The sequence below is a fragment of the Typopeltis vanoorti genome, chromosome 19 (genome assembly GCF_054136105.1).
Source record: "Typopeltis vanoorti isolate ZY-2024b chromosome 19, IOZ_Tvanoo_1.0, whole genome shotgun sequence".
Classification (NCBI taxonomy): domain Eukaryota; kingdom Metazoa; phylum Arthropoda; class Arachnida; order Uropygi; family Thelyphonidae; genus Typopeltis; species Typopeltis vanoorti.
This window is the reverse complement of record NC_143567.1, coordinates 63,198,485-63,225,732: the sequence shown is the minus strand read 5'-3', so window position 1 is coordinate 63,225,732 and position 27,248 is coordinate 63,198,485. Positions and strand designations below refer to the sequence as shown.

Below are 27,248 nucleotides of genomic sequence, written 5' to 3'. Positions count from 1 at the left end.
ATGCATTATGCATCCAATCAAGTCTTCTAGAAAGACGAAACTACGAGGGTGGTCTGAAAAGTTCTCAGCCTCAACCATAGATGGCAACACTATCGGCAAGATTTTTTTTTTTTTTTCTAAGTTGGTATATGTCATAAGCATCCATGTGAAATTGCAAGTCATTCTAACAAGTAGTTTTTTTTATACAGCTATCTGAAGCAAAAATGTTGTCTGTATCCCTCGAAATGGGTAAAATTTAGTATTGTGTGCGGTTATAAAATTCTTTGTAAAAGAAGGTTTAACGCCAAAAGAAATTCATTCAAAGTTTATAAAAGTTTATGGGCACTCTTCTTCTTCTTCTTCGTTTTCGACAATTAAGAAATGGGCTACCGAGTTTAAACGTGGCCGTACTAGCCTTGAAGAGATGATCCACATGAAGGATGTCCAGAAAGTGTAACAACACCAGAAAGCATTGATCAAGTGCATGATATGGTATTGGATGACCGGCGAGTTAAAGTGCATGAAATTGCTGAGAATACAGGAATTTCAAAATAACATGTAGGATATATTTTGCATGAAGAATTGCATATGAAAAAAGCTTTACACAAGATGGGTGTCACGCTTGCTCACAATAGATCAAAAATGCACTTGAATGAAAATCTCTTCACAGTACTTGGAGCGTTTTAACAAGAATAAAACTGATTTTGTGCATTGATTTATCACTATGGATGAGACTTGGATTCACCATTACACACCAGAATTCGAACAGCAGTCAAAACAGTGGACAGAAGCCAGTTGTTCAGCTCCAAAGAAGACAAAGTCGGTTCCATCAGCAGGAAAGGTCATGGCATCGGTGTTTGGGATGCTAAAGGCATTTTGTTTATTATCTTGAAAAGGGCAAATAATAACCGTGGAATATTATTTCAATCTTTTAACCAGACTAGACGTAAAAAATTCGTGAGAAAAGACCCAGTTTGCAGAAGAAAAAATCCTCTTTCATCAGGACAATGCACATGCCCACAAAGGTGTTTTGGCAATAGGAAAATTAAGGGATCTGCATTATGAATTGTTGGAACATCCACCCTGTTCCCCAGATTTGGTTCCCTCTGACTTCCATCACTTCCCAAAACTAAAACTCTTCCTCACTGCCCAGCATTTTTTTTTCAAATCAAGAGGCGATTGCAGCTGTAGAGGGGTATTCTGCAGATCTTACTGAGAACCACTACAAGGACAGGATAATGACGCTGGAGCATTGCTGGAATAAATGCATTAGTCTTAAGGGAGATTACGTTGAAAAATAAAAAAATTATAAATTCATTTTTTCACTGTTAAGCCGAGAACTTTTCAGACCACTCTCATAAATTTTAATTCTAATTTTTAAACTGTATAATGTAGGGAGATACACAAACATAAAAGTTTTTACAGAAAATTAAGAGGGGGAAAAATAAAAGGCCATTCCCAGAAAAAATGCAATACCAAAGACATTGTAATTTTGAGAGCAATGAACAAGCATAGCAAGTGAAATGCACTGGTTCTGAATCGTTTCCTTTAGTGTTACATGGTGATTCATTTTACACAAATTATGGACTCTACAACCGTGTTATAAATAATTATTTTATTTTATTATTATTTATATATTTATTATAAATAATTATTTATAACAAGGTCGAGTCCATAATTTGTGTAAAATGAACACTGGTTCTGAGAATACAGTAGTCCCTCTCCTTATTTGTGGGGAGGTACTGTCCAAGATCTCTTGAAACCACAAATAGTACTGAACCTAGATATACTATGTTTTTTTCCTATATATACACACACCTAAGATAAAGTTTAATTTATAAATTTGAGATTAACAACAATAACTAATAATAAAATATAACAATTAACAACATACAATAATAAAATCTGAACGTGAATGGAATCTTTTTTTTATTATTTATTTATTTATTATTTTTAGAAGTCAAGAACTTTCACCTTTTCACTCAAACAGAAACATTTTGTTTCGGTTTGAATGAAACAAAATTCTCTTCTCTTTGGCATATACGAATTGCCAGCATCACTATTCTTGCACTTTGGGGCCATTATTAAGTAAAATAAGGGTTACTTGAACATAAGTACTGCAATACCACAACAGTCAATCTGATAACTTAATACTACATAGATCGCGGTAAAATTTAAACTTATGAACTGTTTATTTCTGGAATTTTCCATTTAATATTTTCAAACATCTACTAAGTGACAAATGGGCAGGTAGCATATACAATACAGTGTGGATACACTGGACATAGGGGTGATACACATCCCAGGTGGGACGGTGTGAGATTTTATCACATTACTCAGAACGATGCACAATTTAAAACTTATAAATTGTTTATTTCTGGAATTTTCCATTTAATATTTTCAGACTGGGTTTGACCACGGATAACTGAAACCATGGAAAGTAAATCCACAGATAAGGGAGACTATGATAGTAATGTTGAACAGATTCAAGAAGAGACTTGAAAAGAACAATGACAGCTAGAGTGAACTTTTTACAATGAGTCTTAGAACATTACAGAAGTCTGATGATTATAATTAAAGCATTTGTAAACGAATTTTACTTGTAACATAGATAATGTAACAACGTGGAACACTTATCATTTTCCTGTTACCCTGTCGTACATGGCTTGCAAAGTAACTCAGCTTCCATTAACCTAATGTTTGCTTGCATAAGGTGGTCAATGTTATCCTTATAGTCTGCAATGTCTGTTAAATGCAGGCATTTTATGTATTTACTAAATACCCTGCCTGTTTGTCAGAGAAAATATCCTATCTCCATCTAAGACTGGCTAATTTAGCCTTTTCTGAAAATGAACTAATAAAGTTAACACTATCACAGATGAGATGAACCTGGATCACCTTCCCTGGTAAGTGATGCACAGCAAATCTATTCATCCAAGAAACATCCAACAGTACATATGCTTGTTTTGTTTTGTTTTAATTATGAATTTCAATTCCATACTTCACCTCTTTGATTTAGCTTATCAGTAATATATGCTATTACATAAATAATGTGATATATATTAATAACAGCAAAATTATATGCAGTCAACTAACAACAAACTAATGAACTATAGAAAACAACTAAAAAAAAAAGTCCCAATCAAAGCCTACAAGCAACGCAATTCTATTCTAAAACAAATTCACTATAGCAAAATTTTCCCTATTATTAACAAACCATTTCTGTGGTCTTATGAATTTGCTGCAGTAAGAGCTGATAGTAATGCACCTTTTTCTTTTTAAAATAAAAAAGCTTATTTATTTATGTTTATATGTAACAGTATTCACTTGATAGCTAATATTGTTCAATATCAATCCATACGTGTCCTAACCATGCAAGTTTTACAATATGTTGGAGAAAAAAGAAAAGGGAGAGCCTTTCTTTTTTCTCCAACAGCATCACATAGAACATTGTTTTAAAGGATTGACTTAAACTGATTTCAAATATATTATTATTAGTAGTAGTAGTGTAATAATATGACACCTCCAGGGAGTCCAAGGACTCATCGAGAGAGGACACCTACTCTACAGCTCATTCTAACCGGAACTATACCAACACCATCTAATGCTCACCATCATCACTACTAGCATTTCCACAGACAATCACAAACATCCATGCCCAGAGCAGGATTCGAACCCCGAACCCGTGGCTGGAGAGTGGATATGCTAACCACTCAGCCAACCCGGCTGGCTTTTTATATATTTTATTATATTATACAGATATTTTATATATATTATATACATTTTATATTAACACATGTTGCTTGCACAGAAAAAGCTACTGCAGAGTCATCAAAGGAGATAAAATGCCTGATGAAGTAATTTACAACTTTATTTATTATGCATTAACTTTGAACATCTGAAAGCCACCTGGCAATGATCTTTGAATATTTCCCAAGTTCAGGAACCATTACATAGTGAAGAGGAAACATTCCAGTTTACTAATTCAAAACATTAATTTAATTAAACATGTACATTTTTGTAGATAAGCTTATATATTGGTTAGACATACTTCTAATTTTCATGTGGAGGTTTCTGTGGTTAAGAAGTTCAATCGAATTATTTTGGTTTTGTGACCACATTTTTATTAAAACTAAACAAGTACTAACATATTATTTATCATGAACATCAAAAAAGTTCATTAAAAAACCACATAACAGATCTATACAACCGTTAATACATGTTAACTGGAAACAATGCTATTTGATGTTGCATTCTGTGGTTCACTTTCACTCTGTCCGAGGTCTGAACTGGGTAAATTTTTGATAAACACTGATCAAACTTGATTTAAAATCAAACCTTGATTTCTGTTGCATTGCGTAGGAATTTTGATCATATTTGCTGCCTCTTTGAATTTTTTTGTGAAACCGGCTAACACGTATTAACGGTTGTATAGATCTGTTATTCAGTTTTTTAATGAACTTTTTTGATGTTCATAATACCAACAAATGAACTTGTTTTTATTAATTTCTTATAGTTTGTGCTTTAAACTGTTAGTTATCTTTACCCCTGAAGATGTTAGTCTGAACACTAACGAAACTTGTCGGGTTTGTTTTTTAGTACTTGTTTAGTTTTAAAAAACAGTCTTTTTTAATACAAATGTGGTCACAAAACCAAAATAATTTGATTGATACTTCTAATTTTTTAGGAAATAACAACATAAACTAAATTATTAATTATAAAAATTTTAATAACTACCTATATTTCGGCAATGTTACATTGCCATCTTCAGGGATCACAAAACAATGATATGTGCATGTAGGCACTCATACCAAGCAAATAAGGCAGAAGAAAGGCAACCGAAGTTGGTCCTAGAGTCCTAAAAGATGCCCTCCCCCAGTAGCTAAATTGGGTTGTCTTGGCTGTTGGGTTGACAATCTTAGAATGTATGATTCCCAAATTTGGGGCAGTCTCATGCACCCAAATTTGTTGAGGTTTGGAAAGTTTTTCAGAGCTGAGGCTGCAGGTGTGGCAGATACCTAAGGAACATCTCTTATCAGAGTGCATACCTCCAACTATGAAATTAAGAGGCAGGTAGTGTGATCCTTGGTTTGGCCTCAAACCTCTGTTTGTAGTGCCACAATTGAACTCCGAGTGGTAACTGAACATTTTGACAATGCAATGCTTCCTACTTTGTGGTGTTTCTAGAACTAACCACTGTCTCTTTAAGCAAGACAATGCACCATGTCATAAAGCTGCTACTGTAAATGCATAGTTTGTGGACAATATCACTACACTTGACTGGCCTCCACAGAGCTCTGATCTAAACCTGGAATGAATTTAAGCATCAGGTGAGATCAAGGGACATCCACTCCATAACTGTCCAGGACCTCATTATATGCCTACAAGAAGAATGGTCCAAAATTCCCATTGATCACTATCATACACTTGTAGAAAGTATGTCCCATAGGATTGCTGCAGCATTACAGTGAAAGGAGGATCTTATTAAGGTGGGCATACATGGCTGTGTTCCTCACACTATGGTGTCCATTGACTTCTTTCTAAGCACTGTATTTGAATATTTCTAAGCAGTGTATTTGAATATTGCTTACAATCTTCTGAACTTTTTGTAGTAATAAAGTTCAGAAGATTGTAAGCAAATATGAATTAAAGTTTGGATTATGTATGTTATATGATGTTGGAGAAAAGAATGAAGTAAAAAAAGTATAAAAAGCACAAAAAGCTGATTCATTACAACAGACTCAGAAAAAAAATCTAACTCAATAAAGATATGAGCATTGATACATACCCTAGAAGTATAATCAAAACTGCAATAATGAAACTTTTACTTACTTGAAATACAGGTCTAATATCTCTGGATTGAAATCTGGATCGAAAGGGTGGATCTAGAGGATTTCCACGACAGAGTGGTACAGGCAATCCTAAGGCAATGACTCTAAAATCTTCTGAAACTCTAACTAATTTCCACCTATCAAGCTCCTCCTTTGAATGAACCTAAAAATTAAAGCACTTTAAATATCAAATTTTAACATAAAATAATAAAAACGAGAAAATTATATAAAAAAGTAAAGCAACAAAATATTCTAAGAGAAACAGAAGCATCAACAAGTGAAAAATAAAACTGTTCAATGATAAAAAGAGGATTGTTTCAGGCTATTTATATTAACTATTCATATGCATATTTCACTAATTTAATACTTAATAATATATCAGAACAAAAAAAAAAAAAATTATTAGTTTTGCACTACCAAAATAATGCCTTTTTATAGTAAGCCTTTTGCAAAAAATTATTCTCTGATTTGAGATACAATACCATTATGACAAAAGTTTTTAATATTACATGATGTAAAGTTAAACTGTTCATATTTGATCTAATGTGTTAAAACTAAGTAAGAACTTTTATTGTTAAAAGACCATAAGATTTAATGATTACAAATACAAAGAGCTAACAAGTTTCACTAGCCAAGCCAGTGTGGACACAGCTATCATTCCATATATTAATTCAGTATCCACAAAATTGGCGAGAATGTTATAAGCTCATAACAATAGAATAGTTTTTAAACCAACTACCATGATCAGAGAAGTCCTAAGATCACCCAAAGATGAGGTACCTTTCTTCAAATTTCCTGGAGTATATGAAATTCCATGCACGTGTGGCCTTTCTTACATTGGAGAAACCTCTAGAAGTTTTGAAATAAGACAGAAGAAACATGTGGGGGATGTCAATCACAATAGAATCATCACATCTGGTTTAGCTCATCATTTTTCAACATCAAATCACGTTATAGATTGGAAAAACAGTTCTATGCCTTACATCGAGAATGACTATGGACACAGAACTTTAAAAGAAGCTGCAGTGGTGCTATGCACAGGCAATAATTTAAATAGAAATCAAGGTGCTATTCTTAAAGACATATGGAAATATCTCATCAATTCTCTCAGCTCAACAGAACTACAATATGCGAAAAACTACACAACACGTGGTTATGTACTGGATTCTGACTGAAGCATTCGAACGCATGCACGCCATCAAACATGAATTATCAAATGTAATGGCCTAGCAGTTACTAAAGTGTATGTTTTCATGTAACTTGATGCATTTGTTTTCACACCAGTACAGCCTTGAAAATGCTAGAGAGTGGCTAGTGAAACTTGTCGGCTCTTTGTATTTGTAATCATTAAATCTTATGCTCTGTTAACAATAAAACTTCTTAGTTATTACATGATGTAAGTAATATACATATATAACATTATATAAAACATAGAAAATAAATATCAAGAAGGTAGCAAGATATTCTGGAGGTTGTTGAAAAAGCTCAGAAATTGAGGAATGAGTGCTGTAAAAGAAATTAGAGATAGTTAAGGTGATATGAAAACTGGAGAAAAAGATATCCTTGAAGTATTATTATTGTTGTTCCGGGAAACTCCAAGGAGTCGACAGACTCATCGAGGGAGGCCCTAACATCATGTCTGGAACAACTATTCAACATTCACACAGTATCTATCATATCTTGCCTTGAACTCATTCATGGTCGTAGCACCCACAACAGACTCTGGAAGCCTATTCCACTCATTCCCACTCTCCAAGTAAAAAACCTAGCTCTAACACCCTTGTCAACCACGCTCTTGCCCAGCTTCCATGCATGGCCCCTAGTCCTCCCACCACCAGTCATATTTTCAAAAATATCTTCTGGATCAATCTTATAAAAACCCTTCAGTAATTTGAATGTCTCAATTATATCACCCCTCCTTCGCCTATCGTCCAATTTCTGCAACCCACAAATCTTCAACCTATTCTCATAAGGTTCATTCCACAGACCTGCTATCATCTTGGTCACTCGTCTCTGGATCCTCTCCACTTCCTCCCCATCACGAAGAAACCCTGGTGCCTATAACTGGGCACAGAAGTCCAGATGGGGTCTTATCAAGGCTCGATACAGAGGAACAACAACTTGTTTGTCTCTGCATGTTAAAGTATTTTTCAGAAGCCAAGTGATTTGGTGAGCTGTTTTAGTCACTTTTGCAATGTGCCCCCTAAACTTCAACTCCCTATCCACCAACCCTCCCAAATCCCTGGCCTCATCAATCTCCTGGAGTACGGTTCCACCAATGCGATATACTGCTGCTATTCTTTTCACCCCAAAGTGCATAACCTTACACTTTGCCACATTAAACTGACATCCATTTTTCCTAGCCCAGTCCTCCAAACTATCCAAATCATCCTGTAAAATTTTGACATCCTGTGCACTCACAATTGCTCTACCCAACTTTGCATCATCAGCAAACAAGTGAACACTTCCTCTCAAATCCTTTCCAATATCATTGATGAATAAATTGAAAAGCAGTGGTCCAGGAACAGAGTCCTGTGGCACTCCACTAGTCACAAGACGTCTCTTTGACTCCACTCCTGAATAAACCACTCTCTGGTATCTCTCCTTCAACCACCCTCCTATCCATCTCACCAAACCTATATCCATCCCCATCTGCTCCAGTTTACTGATTAGGGTTCCATGTGGTATCCTATCAAAGGCCTTGGCAAGGTCCAGTAGTATCACTGTAAACCCACTACCCCTATCCAGTTCAGCCGTCACTGTGTTATAAAACGTGAGCAAGTTACTGAGGCATGATCTACCCATCACAAAACCATGTTGTCCCCCATACAATATCCCATTTTCATCTATCCAATCCTGTATTCTTTTCTTGACTAATTTCTCTAAGACCTTGACAATGATTCCTGATATGCTAATCGGTCGGTAATTTACAACAGCAGTCTTGGAACCACCTTTATGCAGGGGAACTATTTTCCCCTCCTTCCACCCGCTCGGGACTAACCCAGACCCGAGACTCAAATTAAACAAAATGGTCAAGGGTACTGACAATTCTTTAGCTGCTTCTCGTACTACACGAGCTGGTATACCATACAATCCCACAGATGTATTGACAGTGGGGTTATGCAATAGACTACTCACCTCCACTTCATTGACCACAATTCCCGTATAATCTACTGGTTTATTCGTTTCTGCAATGTCACCACCTGGATGATATATTCTTGCAAAGTGCTCACTCAGTAACTCAACTATCTCAACTGATTCAGTTACCTCCCTACCATTGGCATTCTTTAAAATCATTCTGCCACATACATTTTTCCTTTTACTTGCTACATATCTAAAAAACTGTTTAGGATTCTCTTTAGCCTTCATGGCCAATGTTCTTTCGTAATCCTTTTTTGCTTTTCTTACCACACTCATCACCCTTCTGGCCTGCGCTTTATACCGTTCATGTGCCTGCCAGTCACCTTTCTCCTTAAATTCCCTCCATATTTGTTTCTTTTTTTGCAGCTCAAGCTTAATGGTGTTATTCATCCATTTAACCCCTAGTTGATTTATTATTCGGACTCTAGGTATACAGTCAGCCATTGCTTCATGCAAGCACTTCTTAACTACCTCCCATGCACTATCAACTTCTAGTCCTTGCAGTTGTACATGCCATGGCACTGAGCCAATCAAACTCATAAGCTTGTCATACTTTCCAGCCCGATAATTCCACATGTACCCTGTCTTAATTGAAAATTCTACACCTTTAGCCACCTCCCAAGTCAAGACCCTATGATCACTCTCACCGATTGGTGGCAATGTGGTCATATTTGTTACAGCCAAATCCTCAGATGAAATTACTAGGTCAAGCACTCTCTGACTCCTAGTATTTTCCATTACATGCTGTCGCAGATAGTTATCCCTTAATAACCGCATAAAATCCAATTCCTTCCTCCCATATATCCTCTCCTCACTCCAATCAATGCGACCATAGTTGAAATCTCCCATAATAATCACCCTCCTTCCACTCATTTCTTCTATTTGCTTGTGCATACTGTCACCACCATCTTCTCCATCATCTGGTCTATAGCAGCACCCAATTGTATATTTAGTTCTGCTAGCCACAATCTCACACCAAATGGCCTCAAATGTGCCCTTTTCTCTATCCTGCAATACAACTTCTATTCTCCTTGGCTGTAGCTCATCAGCTATCATCAACAATACTCCTCCCCCCATTTTATTCTCTCTGTCATTCCTGAACACACTATACCCATCACATTCAATCCCACTAGCTACATCATCTACAGTCAGTCCTGTTTCACTAATACCAATAACCTGTGGTCTGGAAGTGCCAACCATGGCCAAAAACTCTTCCTTCTTGTTCCTAATACTCCTAGTATTAGTGTACATGAATTTAAGACCCCCATTAGCCCCAACCCTACCTTGATACCTTATATTAACTATCCCACTCTGGTTTGTTGTGGATTAATTATGGGTAAAAGTATGGATTAATTACTTTGAAAAGTTGCTAAATGAAACAAGCAATGGCAAAAAACACTCAACAGGCATGCACTCAGCAATGCATATCCATATTTGAAGTAGAAAAAAACCATCAAAGGCCTGAAATGTGGAAAGGCAGCAGGAATAGATGATATTCGACCAGAAATGCTCAAGTATGGAGGTATAAAAGTCTTATAGTGGCTGTACTGCATAGTTCAGAAGGCCTGGACAGAGGGACGAATTACAGATGACTAGAATAGATCTCTCATAGTACCCATATATAAAAAGGAAAATAAAACTGAATGTGAGAATTACTGAGGTATTTCTCCACTCGGTGTTCCTGGTAAGATTTATGCAAGTATGCTTGAGAAACAGATGAAAAGTTTGTGTAAGAAAAGTTTGATGAAGAACAAACTGAATTCAGGCCAAACAGAGACTGTCAGGATCAGATTTTCACTTTATGACAAACAGTTGAGAAATCGTGGAAATATAACAAAAATCTGTGTTTAAGTTTTGTGCATCTGGAAAAGGCATATGACAGGGTGCCAAGAGGAGAGAGAAGCTATTCAGTACACTACAGTTTTATGGTGTCAGTGGGGCATTATATCAAGCAATACTTAGTCTTTATTTGAGTTGAAGGTCAGCAGTTATAATTTAAAGAAGTACAGGAAGATGGTTTAATGTTAAATCTGGTGTCAGACAAGGATGTACATTATCCCTTCTGTTATTCATTATCTATGTGGATCACATTATGAAGGAAACTGGTATTAAACATGATATCAAAATTGGAGATGTTAATCTCAGCTCTGTGCTTTATGCAGATGATGTTATACTTCTAAATAAATCCGCTACAAGTCTGCAAGATTCTCTTACTAAACTGAACAACTGTTGGAATAGATAGGTATGAATATAATAGATAGGTAGTGACCCAGTCTGAGGGTCACTACCCAGACCAATGAGAGTCAGACCCAGAGGTCATACTAAGTTGAACATTGAACGTTACTGTTTCAAAAGGATGAAGACAAAGACAATGAAATTGGCAGAAGCATTGAAAATATCAACTGCATTGCGAATGGAGAACCTTAGAACAATTAAAACATTTCATCTACTTAGGCATGATTTTTAGTGAAGATGGTAAATTAAATATGAAAATAGACAACAGAATCAACAAAGTTGGCATGATAGGAAATCAACTGAATTTATATGGAATAAGAGAGAAATTAGTCAAAACAACACTAAATTAGCTGTATACAAGATAATGTTCAAACCAATTTTAACCTATGGATATGAGAGCTGGGTCAGAAGTAAAACACTTGACCAAAGACTACAGACCACAGATATGAGGTTTTTTAGAAAGATTAGGGGGAAGGAACAAATGACATCAATGGCAACATCATATTAAAAAATGAGGATATTATGAAAGAACTTGACATTGTCAGCATCCAGGAATGTGTTAGTAGAGCTAATCTCAGGTTGTATGGTCACTTAAACAGAATGGGAGAGGAAAGATTAGCAAAACATGTGTTCTCTGGCAGGTTGGCAGGAAAAAGAACCAGAGGAAGACCAAGATATAGGTGGACTGATACAGTAAAAAGTGCCTTAGAAGATAGAAATATAAGATCTGATAATGCTGGGGTCTTGACAGGTAACAGACTGATTTGGAGGAAAATTGTAGATAGGAATTTAGTAATGATGTAAATTTTTCATGTAGTACTATCATATCCTGTACACCCCCTGAGGATACATGGCAGGAATTTGATGATGGTGATGTTTAATTGGTTTCAGCAACAAACCCTACTTAAAAACATTACTCTCTGGCAATAGCCTAAGTAAAACCACGTTGTTTGAAGTTTTTCCACTTGGTTATACTATAAATTAAAGATAACAAGAAATTATATATTTGGTATATTTATCCAAGTGTAAGCAAACAAAGTTGGTGCCTGAAATATTTTCAGGAGTGGGGCAACTCGTATATAGAAGCTAATGACTTCAGATCACTTGTCTTAGTATCTCAAAATGCAAAACACATATTCTTACAGGTATGTATAATACTATACATTATGGGAAGGGTCACTACCCAAACCGGTTTTGACCTTTATTGAGGTCCCATCAGTGAGAGTCAGACCCAGAGGCCATACTAAGTTGAACATTGAAAGCTACTGTTTCAAAAGGGTGGAGCGGAAGGCTATTTCTGATATGGATACAATGAAGGGAAAAAATTTATGAGCTTTCTGCTTGCCCTGTGAGTGCATGAAAGCTATGAATTCTCACTTGAAACTGATGGCTTTAGGCCTTTTGTTTGTAGGGATCATTCTCATAATTAGCTGCTTGTTGTATCAATTCATCAGGGCGTGTAGTCATTTTCATGAAGGACTTAGTTGCTAAAGAGAGTAAGTAGGAGTGGATACATGGGATTTTTATATCCCTATGTATCTGAGAGTCTCTAATGAACCATGGGGCAATGAGAATCATACGTAGACATTTGTTTTGCACTTGCTACAATTTAAGTACATTAGTAATTCTTGTAGATAGGCGTATACATTGGTAACATACATACATCTTCAAGGCCCACCTCTCCTAATTGGGTTGTGGGGGCAACAGCTGCAAGAGGAACTTCCAATGGTCACGATCCTCTGCCACCAAGCTCGGGTGTTCTGGTGGGATTCCCAAACGTGTCCACCCAAGGTTTTGGATATAATCTATCCAGCGAGTCCTTGACCTTCCATGTGGCCTCCCACCCTCTGGCATGGCAAAGATGGCCTGCTGAGGGAGCCTCTCTTGTGGCATTCTGACCAGGTGCCCATACCAACGTAACTGTGATCTCTCAACACGGAGAAGCAGCTGTTGAGTATTGAGGGTTTCCTGAATTGCAGAGCTTCTGACTCTGTCGAGTCGTCAGCCCTGCAACCCCTCGAAGGAACCTCATTTCAGCCGCTTGGATTCATGTCCGCATTCTTTCAGTCATTACCCAACTCTCATGACCATAGGTGAGGATTGATAACGCATGACTCTTAAATTATTTCAGGAATTTACAACATACACTGAAATATTAATTAAAAGAAACTTTAATAAATACTTCCTATATTTCGGCAATGTCACATTGCCATCTTCATGGGAACATAAACTATGACATGTGCACCAATGAGAAAATGAGGCAGAAGAGAGAAAACTAGCGTTGTTCCTAGAGTCCTAAAGGTGCCCCTTGGTGGGCTATATTGGGTTGTTCTGGCTGTTGGGCTGAGTTCTCAAGATACAAGCTTCTCAAATTTGGGGTAGTCTCATGCACCCAAATTTGTTGAGGTTTGGAAAGTTTTTAAGAGCTGAGGCTGATTCCATTAACAATCTTTCGTATTTAAATTTGCTGCGGTGTAATAACGTATCTTTCTTACATAAGAAATTGGCATCCCTTATCTACTCCGCCAAAGACCAGCCACTTCCCCTAGCCCTACCTGGAGTATACTAGGTCCTTGCAGCTGTAAACTGTCCTACTTTGGCCAAACAGGCAGGACAGCAAATGGCAGGATATTGGAACACAAAGACTACATCCGGTTTCACCAATACAGCCACTCTGGGCTTGCAGACCATGCTCTGGATACCAGCCACAGAATACGCTGGAAGAAAGACAAGTTATTACACAGCAGAAAATTTAAATATGAAAGATTGTTAATGGAATCAGCCTCAGCTCTAAAAAACTTTCCAAACCTCAACAAATTTGGGTGCATGAGACTACCCCAAATTTGGGAAGCTTGTATCTTGAGAACTCAGCCCAACAGCCAGAACAACCCAATATTGCCCACCAAGGGGCACCTTTAGGACTCTAGGAACAATGCTAGTTTTCTCTCTTCTGCCCCATTTGTTCTTTGTGGTGCCTGTGTGCATGTGTCATAGTTTATGTTCCCATGAAGATGGCAATGTGACATTGCTGAAATATAGGAAGTATTTATTAAAGTTTCTTTTAATTAATATTCCAGTATACATTGTAAATTACTGAAATAATTTAATAGTCAAGTATATTAGTATTGGAGGTGTGACTCCAGGCCGGAGAGGCATGTGTAATTATAGGACAAATCAACAACTGATATAACAGCAATTTGATTCTTGTGTTTAGTTTGCTGTTTTTATTTATTATAGGGTAGAGTTGGGGAATGGTTTTAGATGCCTTTGCACAAGTGATCTTGATATGGTGGTTGAAGTTTAATTTTTTTATCTAGCAGTACTCTAAGATATTTGGCTTCTGTTTGCCATGGAATTTTGGTACTAAACAGTAAGATGTCCCCTTTGGGAGATGCCAAATCTTCTAGTGAAGAGCACAGCTCTATTCTTCTGGGGGGTTTACTTGTAATCTCCACTTTGCAAACCAGTGCTCTAGTTTCAGAATGTTTTCTTGGAGTTTTTTTGGTTGCTAGGTGTGGTCATAGCGACCTGGCTAATACTGCCATGCAGATTGAGAACAAAGTCAGAGCTAGTAAGGATCTTTGCAGCACTCTAGCCAGTCACGACACTAGGTAGATATGGTGCCATTAATTTTGACCTGCATGGTTATGTCCTGAAGATAAGATTTTATTAATTGAACCATTTTTAATGGAATGTTAGTGTTGATCAGTTTATGCAACAGGCCATAGTACCAGATCTTATCAAAGGCCATTGCCATATCGAGGAATACAGCTTCAGTATGTTGTTTCCAATTATCTAATTATCTCAGCTATTTTTCCACGGTTAGAGATCAGGCTAATGGAATGATAATTTTGAGGTAGATGTGGATCCTTCCCTGGTTTATGTACTGGGATTATATCTGCAAGTTTCCATGAGGAAGAAAAATACTGAATTCTGATGATAGCATTGATTAAATTAGTAAGATGCACAACCGCTTTAAGGGGCAATAATTTGATGACACTGTCAGTAATGCCCTCTGGTCCAGGAGCTTTTTTATTCTTCAAATTCTTTATAATGGCGTATATTTTGCTAGTGAAGTAGACATGATTCGGCTATTGCTGAAGTCAGTGTTTTAATGTGTACCTAAAATGTTGATGAATTTTGTATATATGATTGCAGTTTAAATGTTCACATGCTAGTTTACATGGCTTCTTGAAGTTTCTTGCTATGGCTTCAGCTTTTTCTGCATCTGAATGTGCAAGGCCAAGGTCTGTTTGGAGAGGGGGGGGGAAGAGTTTCCTCTTATTTCTGATATTCCTTAAGAGTTTCCAGATGGAGCTATCAGCGGGAGGGATGGAAGCTATCTTATTCTCCCATAATTGGTTTCTATGATTTTGAAGTGTATTTCTGACTGCAGAATTAAGTTTAGTAAGGACTTTTTTTTGTCCTGGGGAGCACGTGTATTGGTATCTTTTTCTGGCTTTATTTTTTTTCTCTGATTAAATTCATAATGTCCTCAGGAAGATGTTTGGATTTGAAGACAGCTCTAGTTTTGGTGACTGCTGTTATAGCTGCATTAATTTAAATTTGTTAGTGAGATTTATTACAGCTGTATCAATATCTTCCTTAGTTCTTATGTGAGGAGCTGGACCAATAAATTCCGGTAATGTTGCAGATAATTTTTCCCATGCAATGAAAGAGTGGGGGGGGGGGGCAGTTGAGTTAAATATCAACTATGTATTGCTCTGGATAATGTTCCATTCTACCCATATCATTGAAGAATTTTGAAAAGCTCTTTGCTGGGCATCTTGTCGTATGCCTTTTCAGATCTACAAGTACAGATCCTTATCATAGTTCAACAATTTCTCAACTGTTTGTCTTAAAGTGAAAATCTGATCTATGACAACCTCTATTTGGCCTGAATCCAGCTTGTTCTTCTCCAAGTTTCTCTTTCACAATCTTTCTCAACCACTTTTCAAGTATGCTTGCATAAATCTTACCTAAAACACTTAATAGAGAAATTCCTCTATAATTCTCACATTCAGCTTTATTCCTTTTTTTTTTTATTTTTATAGATAGGTACTATGAGAGCTCTGCTCAAATCATCGGGAATTTGACCTACTGACTAGGCCCTATGAATTCTGCAGTGTAACTGCAAAACTTTTATACTTCCATGCTTAAGCATTTCTGGTTGAATATAATCTACTTTTATCTTTTCATATTTCAAGTTTTTGACAGTTTTCTACCCTAAGTATCGATATGTACTGCTCTTTGCATTCCTCTTGAAAATTTTCTAGTATGGTTCTGTCACTGCTTGGTTTGTTTAACAGTCCTTCAAAGTAATTACTCCATCTAGGATATCCTTATGTGCAGTTTCATGTCACCTTTATCATCTTTGATTTCTTTTACAGTAATCTTTCCTTCATTTCTAATCTTTTTCAGGAGCCTCCAGAACATTTTGCCACCTTTCTAATATTTATTTTCCATATTCTTACCAAAGTCTTCCCATGACTTTTGTTTAGCTATTTTACAAACAGCTTAGCTCTCTTACATTTTTCTCTGTATTCTTTTAGGGCATCTGCCAACTTATTTGCTAAGAACTATTGATATGCTTTCTTCTTTTTCAGGACTACTTCTTGTGCCCACCATGGTGTTCTTATTTTTCTATCCTCACATACAACTTCACCATATACCTTCCTAGCTATATCAATCAATGTCTTCTTCAGAGTTTGCCAATGAAACTCCAAGGTTGGGTTCTTGTTTTCAATTAGTTTCATTTTTTTGTTCAATAATGTTTGTATAGTCAAGTCTACAATTTACCTGTAAAAGATGCTCAATATTAATTATTTTTAAAACTTTCTTATATACTGTTCTTTTCAATATGGTATCATCGTCACTTCCAATTTCAAATCCTCTATACACTCATGTATCCTGAATCAGCATGTTGATATCACTATCAACAATGATACAGTCAATGAGGCTTTTCTTACTTCTTGTGTCGTCTCTCCATGTGAACTTGTGCATATGTTTATGATGAAATAAGGCAGTGTTAGTAATGACTAGTCCATGTCCTGAGCACAAGTCCAGTAAATACTTGCCATTATTCACTTTTTCCACTCTGTCAGCTGCCTGTTCTAATGAGGCAAAAAAATTCCTCCACTTCTACCTTAGAGGAACCTTCTATGGGATTGTATGCACAAATAAGTTTAATTGTTCATCTCCCTATTCTGAAGTTTGCCCACATAACTCTATTTGAAACTCTGGTGTTTAGGCTTATACATTTGAAACTGCCTTCCAATCAAGAGGTCTATCTTCGTGTTTGGTATTTCATGTTTGGTTATTCTAGAATGTTTACACTAGTAAGTATTTACAACAGTACAGTAATTTCATAAGAAAACATTTAAACTGCTTTCCATCCAGGAGAAGTTTGGTATTGAATGCTATTGCTACTCCTTCCTTTCCTTGATCATTATTGCCTGAAAATAACATCATATACTTATTATTTAATAAGATCCCCCAGGTTTTTGTCTTCTTTGTCTCAGTAATGCCAATTGTATCCATGTGGTACTTTTCCAATTCTTCTGTAAGTTCAATTTCCTTTCCATTAATACTTCTTATATTTGTGGACAGACTTATGTGTTCGTCGAACATGTTGTTTATTATTTTAACGGTATAATAGAACACAGAAACTAAGTAAATAATTAATTTATTAACTTGATGCTGATATTTCGCTGGTATTATAACCAGCATCTTCAGAGCACAAAAACACTTTGTCACAATACGCGAGACTAAAACAACATGGTGTACATTAACAAAATTGTAGCAGCAACACAAAGACTAGAGTCCTGATTTTGGCGCCCTCTATCTGAGAAAAAAAAAAAAAAAAAAAAAAAGGATCAACTGGAAAAACACAAAAGTACTACACAGAAACCCATATAAATCAGAGAGATTGTTCTTAGAGGCGACAGAAGCCCTAAAACACACCCCAAACCTCAACAAATATGGCTGTATTAACTTGCCGAAGATCTGGGAGACAGTCATATTAAGGAAAAACTAGCACTTTTCTAGGACTTTAGCAATATATGATAGCGTTTTTTTTTTTTTTTTCTCAGATAGAGGGCGCCAAAATCAGGACTCTAGTCTTTGTGGTTGTTGAGTTGGAGCTTGTTTCAGTAGCTGACTTTTCACTGTTTGCCCTGATTCCCTAACAAAAACAACAAGGGCCTTGTTTAACTGGCCAATACCCCAGCCAGCATGAAATCTTATCATGTTGCACTATCATATGCATTTGTGGTTTAAGCCAATAGAGAATACAATTTGTTCAGCTAAGTCCCAAACTGCCATCTCATCATCATTTGTTCAGTACACAGCAGATACCTACTAATGGGGTGCACCACATGAAGGTGAGGATTGGACATTTGGTCAGAACCCCCAGTCAGTTCTCTGCATTCCTGAAAGGCAATGTGGAGGTCTCCTCTCAATTATTTGGCTTTGACCCTTAAGCAACCTAAATAATAATAATAATAATAATAATAATAATAATATATAAAAAAGAGGTAATTCATTAATAACTGAATTTAGAAAGATAAGCTGACTATTATGTTACCTTCAGAAGTTTATCATATCTTTCTGCAGCTACTAAAAATCTTCCATCTTCCAGCTGCATCTCCCTATTTTCTAGAAGATTATTTAATACTGGGAGTATATTCCTTTCTACTTTTTCAATTCCTTCCAAAACAAGAACTCGGCCCTCAACAGCAGCTCTTACAGCACACTAAAAATATGATAATTTAATGTGAAAATTTTATAATTAATATTGAAGAAAATTATAGTTAAATATCTACATAATACAATTTTCATTTAGGTTTTTTATTATAACACCTTTTTTTTTAATGAAAACATGTTCAACATATATTAAATGAATTGTATTTGATGAATGTGCAATATATCAAATATATTTATATTTGATACTTCATTTACTATAATTTGCAACCAACATATAAACAGTGGTTTTATAAACTGACATACTTAAACATACATTGAAAAAAATCTTTTGAAGCTATTAATGCATAAACCAGGCTTGGCTCTCTCCCACCCTATCTTGCATCACCATTTCAAAGTATGATAACTCCATCATCTTTGTATTTGGTGTATCTCTACAACATCTCTCTTGCTAACAGAAACAATGAAACTTACTTGTGCCTATGGTCACACAAAAAGTGTACACAGAATTGAAATTGGAACACCATCACTTAGTTTTAAGTAGGAAACTCAATATCACATTGAAAAGAACAATATGTGAAAAAGTTTTAAAAAATAATTAAAGAACTAAGAAATAAATTAATTTTATTTCTTAGCCAGCATTTGGAATATATATTGCTGATTTTGTGCTTAGTTTGATTTCTCTCTTCTTTTAAATAAGTATTTTCGACTGGCTTACCACCTTAACAGCTTTACTTATTCCACTGTTATGTTCAATATTTAATCTATCATCTTTACTAAAAATTATTAAAAAGAGAAAATTATTTATTTTATTTGGTTCACCAATGAGGTTATGCAGTTGATCCTTATATTTCTCTGCCCATTTTCATTTGTCTTATCAGTAGTTATTTGATTAAGTAGTCTAAAAGTCTAAGATGTAATGGATTTATTTAAGAATATAGCATCATCTGAATAAAGTATACAACTGAGTTTGATATCACTTTCCTTCATAATAAACTACAGAGCTGATGAGTAGCAGCTGAAATAATATACAACCTTGTTATAGAGCTGATTTAGCAAACCATCTTGTGCATCCTTTGGTACTACCTGCTGAATTGCAACTTATTTTTTTTTTGGGGGGGGGGGGTTGACACCTTATCATATGCCTTTTCAAGACATATAAAAGTTTTGCAAATCCCTATTACATTCACAATTTTTCAACTATCTGTATTAAAATAAAAAATCTGGTCAAGATAATCTCCGTTAAAGATAATCTTTCCAAAACATGTTTCAGACATTTTTATCTTATCTGTTTATAGCAGTTAAGCATTAGATATCAAAATGAGCATCCAACAAAAAATAAAGTTGGTCTGTTGCAATTCTAAGCTTCTTCTAAAGCATTACTGGATATAAATTTGTGATATTAAAAAAATAAATAAAAGTTTCCCAATTGCAACTGATAAATAGGGAACAGCATATATCTAATATATCTATCTAATATATATGTTACTGTGAAAGACCGATATTAGAGAATGTCGACACATACCAAATACGTCGGTGAAAGACCGACGTTTTTGGTTATATTATTATACATTCGAACCATCGCCAGTATATGTCGACAACCACAGATAAGCTCTGGTGGGGGTCGAAATGACAAGCCAAGAAGACACAGCCAGAGAGAAGCGACAAAAACCCAAATCCTTTGTTCTCTCTGCAACCTACCACGTCTTCATATCAAGCCCTGACTGAACAACACGAATTTATTTCTATAAAAAGAGTGGCCGCGAAAGAGAATCTTCTACTGCAAGCAACGAAAATGTTACGAAAAAAAAATTTCCTCCTGCTCAAATTGGTGATACCATACGAATACAAGTCCCTGATGTCGACCGTGGTCGTACAGATGCCCGAAATGTGTTGGCGGAATAGAAGACTCCGACTTTTATAAATTAGCAAACAAAAATGGTGCCCTCAAGCAGCTTTATACCTGTAATCAGTTCATAATTTGTAAAGAAAAGTTACTTTCCATAGATGAGATTTCTTCTCAGGAAATATCACTGAGAGAAGCAGTTGAAACTAATTCGAGAAGTGGAGGGCAACGCTATACACGCTGTACTTGCAAAAAAAAGTGTTCCAAGACTAAATGCAGTTGTAAAAGTAAGGGACTCTTGTGCAATTCAAAGTGTCATAATAGTTTAAGGTGTTGTAATAAATAAGATTGTATAACGTTAATCACATAATTTATGTGTAAGTTTATTATTGGTATTATTTTCTTTTCTGATTTAGAATGTACTGTTCATTTTAGGTTCAACGGTTTATTTACATGTGCTGTTACTTAAGCTTTCTCCTATTTTGACATATATCATAATATTATTTCTCCTGTTTTGACATATATCATATATTAAAAAGTTGCATTTTTGTCTTAACATAATAAAAATATTTTTATATTTTTAATTAAAAATATATTTTATATATATATATATATATATTTATATATATATTTATATATTGGAATTTTGCAAGGAAATAAAGAAAAAATCCAAATCATATTTATTTCAATAAATGTTATTTAAAAACATCATGTTACTTATAAATATTTAACATAAATATTTTAATGCAACATCTGAAAATGGAGCAAAAATAATTTCAGCAACATTTCCAGTAAAATGGAAGAACATAAATAAAATATCCTAAACCACCACTCATTTGAAAAATAAAATATGGCAAATATTACTAATAGTAAATAAATAAATTGCTAAGAATAATCTCATTTCATATTTGAAAATAGATGTAATTTATTTATTGTCACACCCATGAAATTTGTTTTTATAACTCTTGCAAACAAACAAAATAACATATAACATGCTATTTTGTTGAAAAGTAAAGTAACCTGTTAAAAATTGAAAAGTAACATGTTAAAAATCACGTGGAACCAAAGGTTGCTCCATTTCACTTAATCCAATGGGCCTACACAATCAATATAAAAGGAAATAAATTAGAACAGGTGCAAACATACATATACCTTGGACACTTGATCACAGAGAATGGCAGGACAGAAGATGAAATTAGAAAAAGGATTGAAATTGCAAGGTCAACTTTCAACAGTATGAAAAATCTACTAACATCTAGAGAATTAAATCTGAAAACAAGACTAAGAATCTCCAAATGCTACATATGGTCTACATTATTATATGGAGTAGAGACATGGACACTCTCCAATCTGAGTGTGAAAAAAACTGGAGGCCTTTGAAATGTGGATGCTGTGAAGAATTATGAGGATATCATGGAAAGACAAAAAGACAAATGAAGAGGTACTAGAGATGGTAGGAGTAAACAGGAGCCTGATGAAAGAAATCAAAGAGAAATGTCAGCTATTTTGGACATATTCTGAGACATAACTGCCTGCAAAGGACACTTCTCGAAGGAACTGTTGAGAGAAAGAGAAAGAGAGGAAGACAAAAACTGGAGTGGATGAAAAATATAGAAGACTGGACCTATCTCTCATATGAGGAATGCAGCAGAGAGGTGCAGAATAGGACATGGTAGTCAATCTCCTGGAGGGAGAAGACACTTGACAGGACAGGACACAATCACTGTTAATAGATTAACATTGGAGTAGGTACACGATAAGACAGAAAGCCACTCATGTTTTTATCCTTGTAAAGTCATAAGGTAGATTGTGCATTTGATCCAATTTGGCCAGTATAGCAGTTAATTTCTTTATTTTCATATAGTATTGTAAATTCTACATGATATATTTCCATACCTGATCGATATAAAAAGCACTTCCTGAGTTGATTTCACGGCGTTGCTTCAGATCACTTTCTGTTACATCCCTTGATAGTGCTACATATTCCACTTCTCTACCAGTAAGTTCCTAAAATATAATAAGATTACACATTTTTGATAAATATAAACTAAGCATAAATTCAGCATACAGATAATAAAATTTTTTGTTAACAACATTAATAAATTAAGTATGCTGTAGTGAATAAAAATGCTTTACTTGTGTATATCTATTGACTTTCCAGCATACCAAATTCATGGAATGTCTTCAATATGCTAGAAAGGCAATAGTTTGTCACAGAAATTAGGAAACAATCCTGTAGCATGTACAGGCAACCACAGTCATGACACATCAAGTTCCAGACAACTGTCATATAGCAAATTTCATCATATAATGAATCAGTACCCCTTTTTCTTTTCTTCGACTTGTAGATGCATATAATGGTCTAGTAACATTTATAAGTCATATACAGGATATGTATAACTGACATAAACAAAGCATTTATTTACATCAGTTATGCAAATGAAAAACAAAAAAGGTACTGAAGAAAGAAACAACACAAATCGTTTGGGTATGTGTCCACACCATTAAGTTTCCCCAATTTTGGCAATAATATAGTCACGTTTGCAGATAACTGTAGTATTAACTGTTAGTCTTTTCACTTCACGAAGAATTTTATTTTTAACAATTGAGCACTAGCAGTGTGAAGTAAGTTTAGCCTGTGCCCTATCTCAATGTTCGATGCACCATCGTCATGAAATTTAATCATTTGAATCTTAGTATATAATAATAATAGGTTTACGAGTCTTCTTTTCACTGAAAGCAACAGCACTCTTATTCTGATTGTTATCTACCATTAAATGAAAAAAATAATAGTTATAAACATTTCATAATTCACTATGAAACAGACAGATGAAGTGAGCAACGACATCATTAGAGTTCATAAAAATTGCGTGTTGGCTGATTCACAGCAGTACATGCTTCAAAACCCATCGTATGAACAAACACAATGTCATATAAATGGACACTAGTAATAACTGAAATGATTGTATGAGCAGATTGTCATAAAGAGAAAAGCAGTAAGGTGGAGCCTTACTGCATCTTTGCTGCAAAACTGAAATAATGAGCTATATATGAGAGACTTCAGCAAAATAAAATCTGGTCACATAGTTAAGATATACTGACATATTATGGAAGGAAGGAAGGCAAGATTGTACTGCTTCATAAAAGAGGTGATAGAATTCAAGCATCAAATTACAGGCTGATCTGTGTGTCTGGTATCGTCGTTAAAGCGTTGGAAAGTGCTTAAACGCAATTAAAGTGCTGGTAAGAATCAGGATCCAGAATTGGGTTGACAAAAATGGTATTATCTTTAATGGACAACATGTATTTGTTAAAGGAAGGTTATGTTTTAGTAATCTACTTACTTATTACAATAAGATGACAGCAGCATTGGACATGGGAGATGGTACACAGTAGTATACTTAGACTTTGCAAAGGCTTTTGAAAGCCTATCATGTGTAATCTATCAAAAGCCTTTGCATAGTCAAACTAGGGCGAATGGGGTTGGATATTAGAGTAGTGCACTGGATTGGAGATTGGCTATCTGATAGATGTCAGCAAGTTGTATGTGGGGGGGGGGACAATATTCCAGAACAGAAAAGTCACTAGTGGTGTGCCTCAGGGATCTGTTTTAGGACCATTGCTGTTTAACTTGTATGTTAATGATATTGGGAAAGATCTGAATGGAGATATTCAGTTGTCTGCAGATGATGTAAAGTTGTGATGAAGTGTGAGGAGTAAAGCAGATCTTGTGGTATTACAAAAAAACTTGAATAAACTGGGTGAATGGGCACTGGAGTGGGGATGCGAGTTCAACACTGCAAACTCTAAGGTTTTAAAATTTGGAAAACAAAGATGGATGAAGAATTTACTCTTGGTGGGGATATATTGTTGGAGGTGGAGTAAATAAGAGATCTCGGGTTGATAGTGGATAAGGATCTAAAATTTAGAAGACATATTGCAAAAATTGTGAGGACAACATAACAAACTCTGGTAATGATGCAGAAGACACTGACTTGTAGAAGTAAAGAGATTCTGGTTCCACTGTATAAGGCTCTGATTACACCACATATGGACTTCTCTGCACAGATTTTGTCACCTGGTTTTCAAAAGGATGAAGAGATGTTTGAAAAGGTCCAGAGACGATTGACTAATGTAGTTTCTGATCTCTGCAATGTTGAATATGAAAAAAGGGTTGCAGAGTCTAGTGGACAGGAGGAAGAGGGGTGATATGAGAAATATGTAGAGGTTGGTAAGGAGGGGGGTTATTATGGGACTGACATTGAAAAAGTTTTTCATAAAATGGTGGGAGATTGGGAAAGAACAAGAAGGCATCTCTGGCAGTTGTATAAGGAGGGTGTGAGCAAGGGAGTGAGAAGCAAGTTTTTTGCATGGAGAGTTGTGAATGACTGGAATGCATTGCTTGAGAGCATGGTGTCTGCAGAGAATCTATGTTTAAGGCATGGTATGATGAGTTGCATGTATGTATGACAAAAGGGATCTCCTAGATGAGTCTGTGGCTCCATGTGGTCTTAGGATAATAGTAATAATAACGAAAAAGTTAGTAAGAGATATGATGCAAAAGTGGGTTGATAACAGTAGTATTTTTTGTGCTTGTCCACATGGGTTTGTAAAATTGAGGTTGTGTTTTAATAACTTGTTTATGTACTATAACAAAGTGTGAATACATTAGACAAGGACAAGGCAATGCACATAGAGAGGTATACTTAGATTTTGCAAAGGCTTTTGACAGATTTTCACACCACAATTTGGTAACTAAACTGAAGCAGATGGAACTGAATGATTGACTAATGAGTTGGTAGGTGATTGGCTATCAGATAGATATCAGCAAGTTGTGTAGGGGGGGGAGGGTTCACTATCTCTAAAGAGGAAAGTCACTAGTGGTGTCCAAAAAGGATCTGTTTTGCAACCACTGTTATTTAATTTGTATATTAATGATATTTTCAAGGATTTAACTGTTTGCAGATGATGCAAAACTGGGAAGAGTGATGAAGAATTAAGCAAATATTGGGGCCTTACAGGAGGAATGAATAGATTTTGAGTGGGCAATAGTATGGATCTGTCAATTCAAGTTTCAATGCAAGGTTCTGAAATTTAGTAGGCAACAATGGGATGCAAAGTATACACTTGGCAGGGAAAGTTTGGATGAAGTTAAGGAGATATCAGTTCTTGGAGTGGTGGTGGACAAGGATCTGAAGTTCATAGGTCACATTGAACAAGTTCTGAAGACATCACATCAGAAATAAATTTTTGGTTCCATTATATAAGGACTTGATCAGGCCTCATATGAATTATTGTGCACAGATTTGGTCCTGCTGGTTTGCATGGTGATGAGGACATATTGGAAAGGTCCAGTGAAGACTGACTAAGGTCATAACTGGTCTTTGGGATGTGGATATGAGAATAGATTGAGGGAATGCAGTTTGTGAATATGAGGAAGAAAATGGATATGACTGAGACGTTTAAGTTGATAAAGGGTTGTTAGCAAGTTATAGGAGAAGGAGCAGAACAAAGAAATATCTCGAAGCTGTAAAAGAAAGATATGAGCAAGGGCATGAGGAGCAGATTCTTTGCATAGAGAGTGATTGGCAAGTGGAACGTGTTTCCTGACATTTTGGTGAATGCACATACATTGAATGAGTTTAAAGTATGGCTTGATGAACTTTGCATGTAGCAGTGTTTCTCTCCCACAATAAGTCTTTTGACTCCATGGAGGACTGATCTTAATAATGATAATAAATAAATAAATAACTAAGGGGTGCTTAAGGGTCAAAGCTGTATAACTGAGAGGAGACTTCTACATAGCCTTTAAAGTAATGTGGAGAACCAACCAGAGCTTCTGACCTAATGTCCAATCATAATGTCCAATCCAATCTCGTGGTGCACCCTGTTAGGTATCTACCTGCATACTGAACGAACGAGGATGGGCTGGCAATTTGGGATTTAGCCGACCAAATTGTATTCTTATTGGTTAAACCAAAATAAAAAATGATCGTACAACATAACAAAATTTCATGCCGGCTGGGGCGTCGCCCGGTTAAACAAGGCCCCCGTTGTTTTCACCAGGGAACCAGGGTGAACAGCGAAAAGTCAGCTACTGGAACAAATCTGAAAACACACCCCAAATCAACATCACCAGAGTTAAAGATCGGTATTATCAACATAAGAAGCCTGAATAGCAAAGAAATGGAGCTAGCTGAGGAATTAGATAAGTACCAATCGACATAATAGGGATGACTGAAACAAAAAAAACAAAAACTGGTGAGATATTTCTGAGCAATAAATACAAAATGTTATATTCAGGAAATGACAATCAAGGAAAAGAAGGAGTAGCCATAGTATTCAACACAAAATACGAGGCTAATCTTAAATGGCAGTCAGTCTCAAGTAGAGTAATGTGGGCAAATATGAGAATGGGGAACTGGACAATGAGACTTATTTGTGCCTATGGTCCCACAGAAGGTTTTACTAAGGTAGAAGAGGAGGAATTTTTTGAGGCTTTAGAAAAAGCAACT

The 27,248-nt window shown here is 35.7% G+C and overlaps 1 protein-coding gene across 3 annotated transcripts in view; it reads right to left on the bottom strand.

Annotated features, from left to right (window-relative positions):
- c12.2 (von Willebrand factor A domain-containing protein c12.2) overlaps positions 1–27,248 on the bottom strand; it is a 550,347-nt gene that overhangs the window by 439,451 nt on the left and 83,648 nt on the right. For all 3 annotated transcript variants that reach the window (XM_090409563.1, XM_090409565.1, XM_090409564.1), the window contains exons 6-8: positions 22,630–22,740; positions 18,772–18,939; positions 5,812–5,973 (exon numbers count right to left, since the gene is read on the bottom strand). In XM_090409563.1, the coding sequence (XP_090265689.1) occupies positions 5,812–5,973; positions 18,772–18,939; positions 22,630–22,740 (441 nt within the window). The remainder of the gene's footprint in view (positions 1–5,811; positions 5,974–18,771; positions 18,940–22,629; positions 22,741–27,248) is intronic.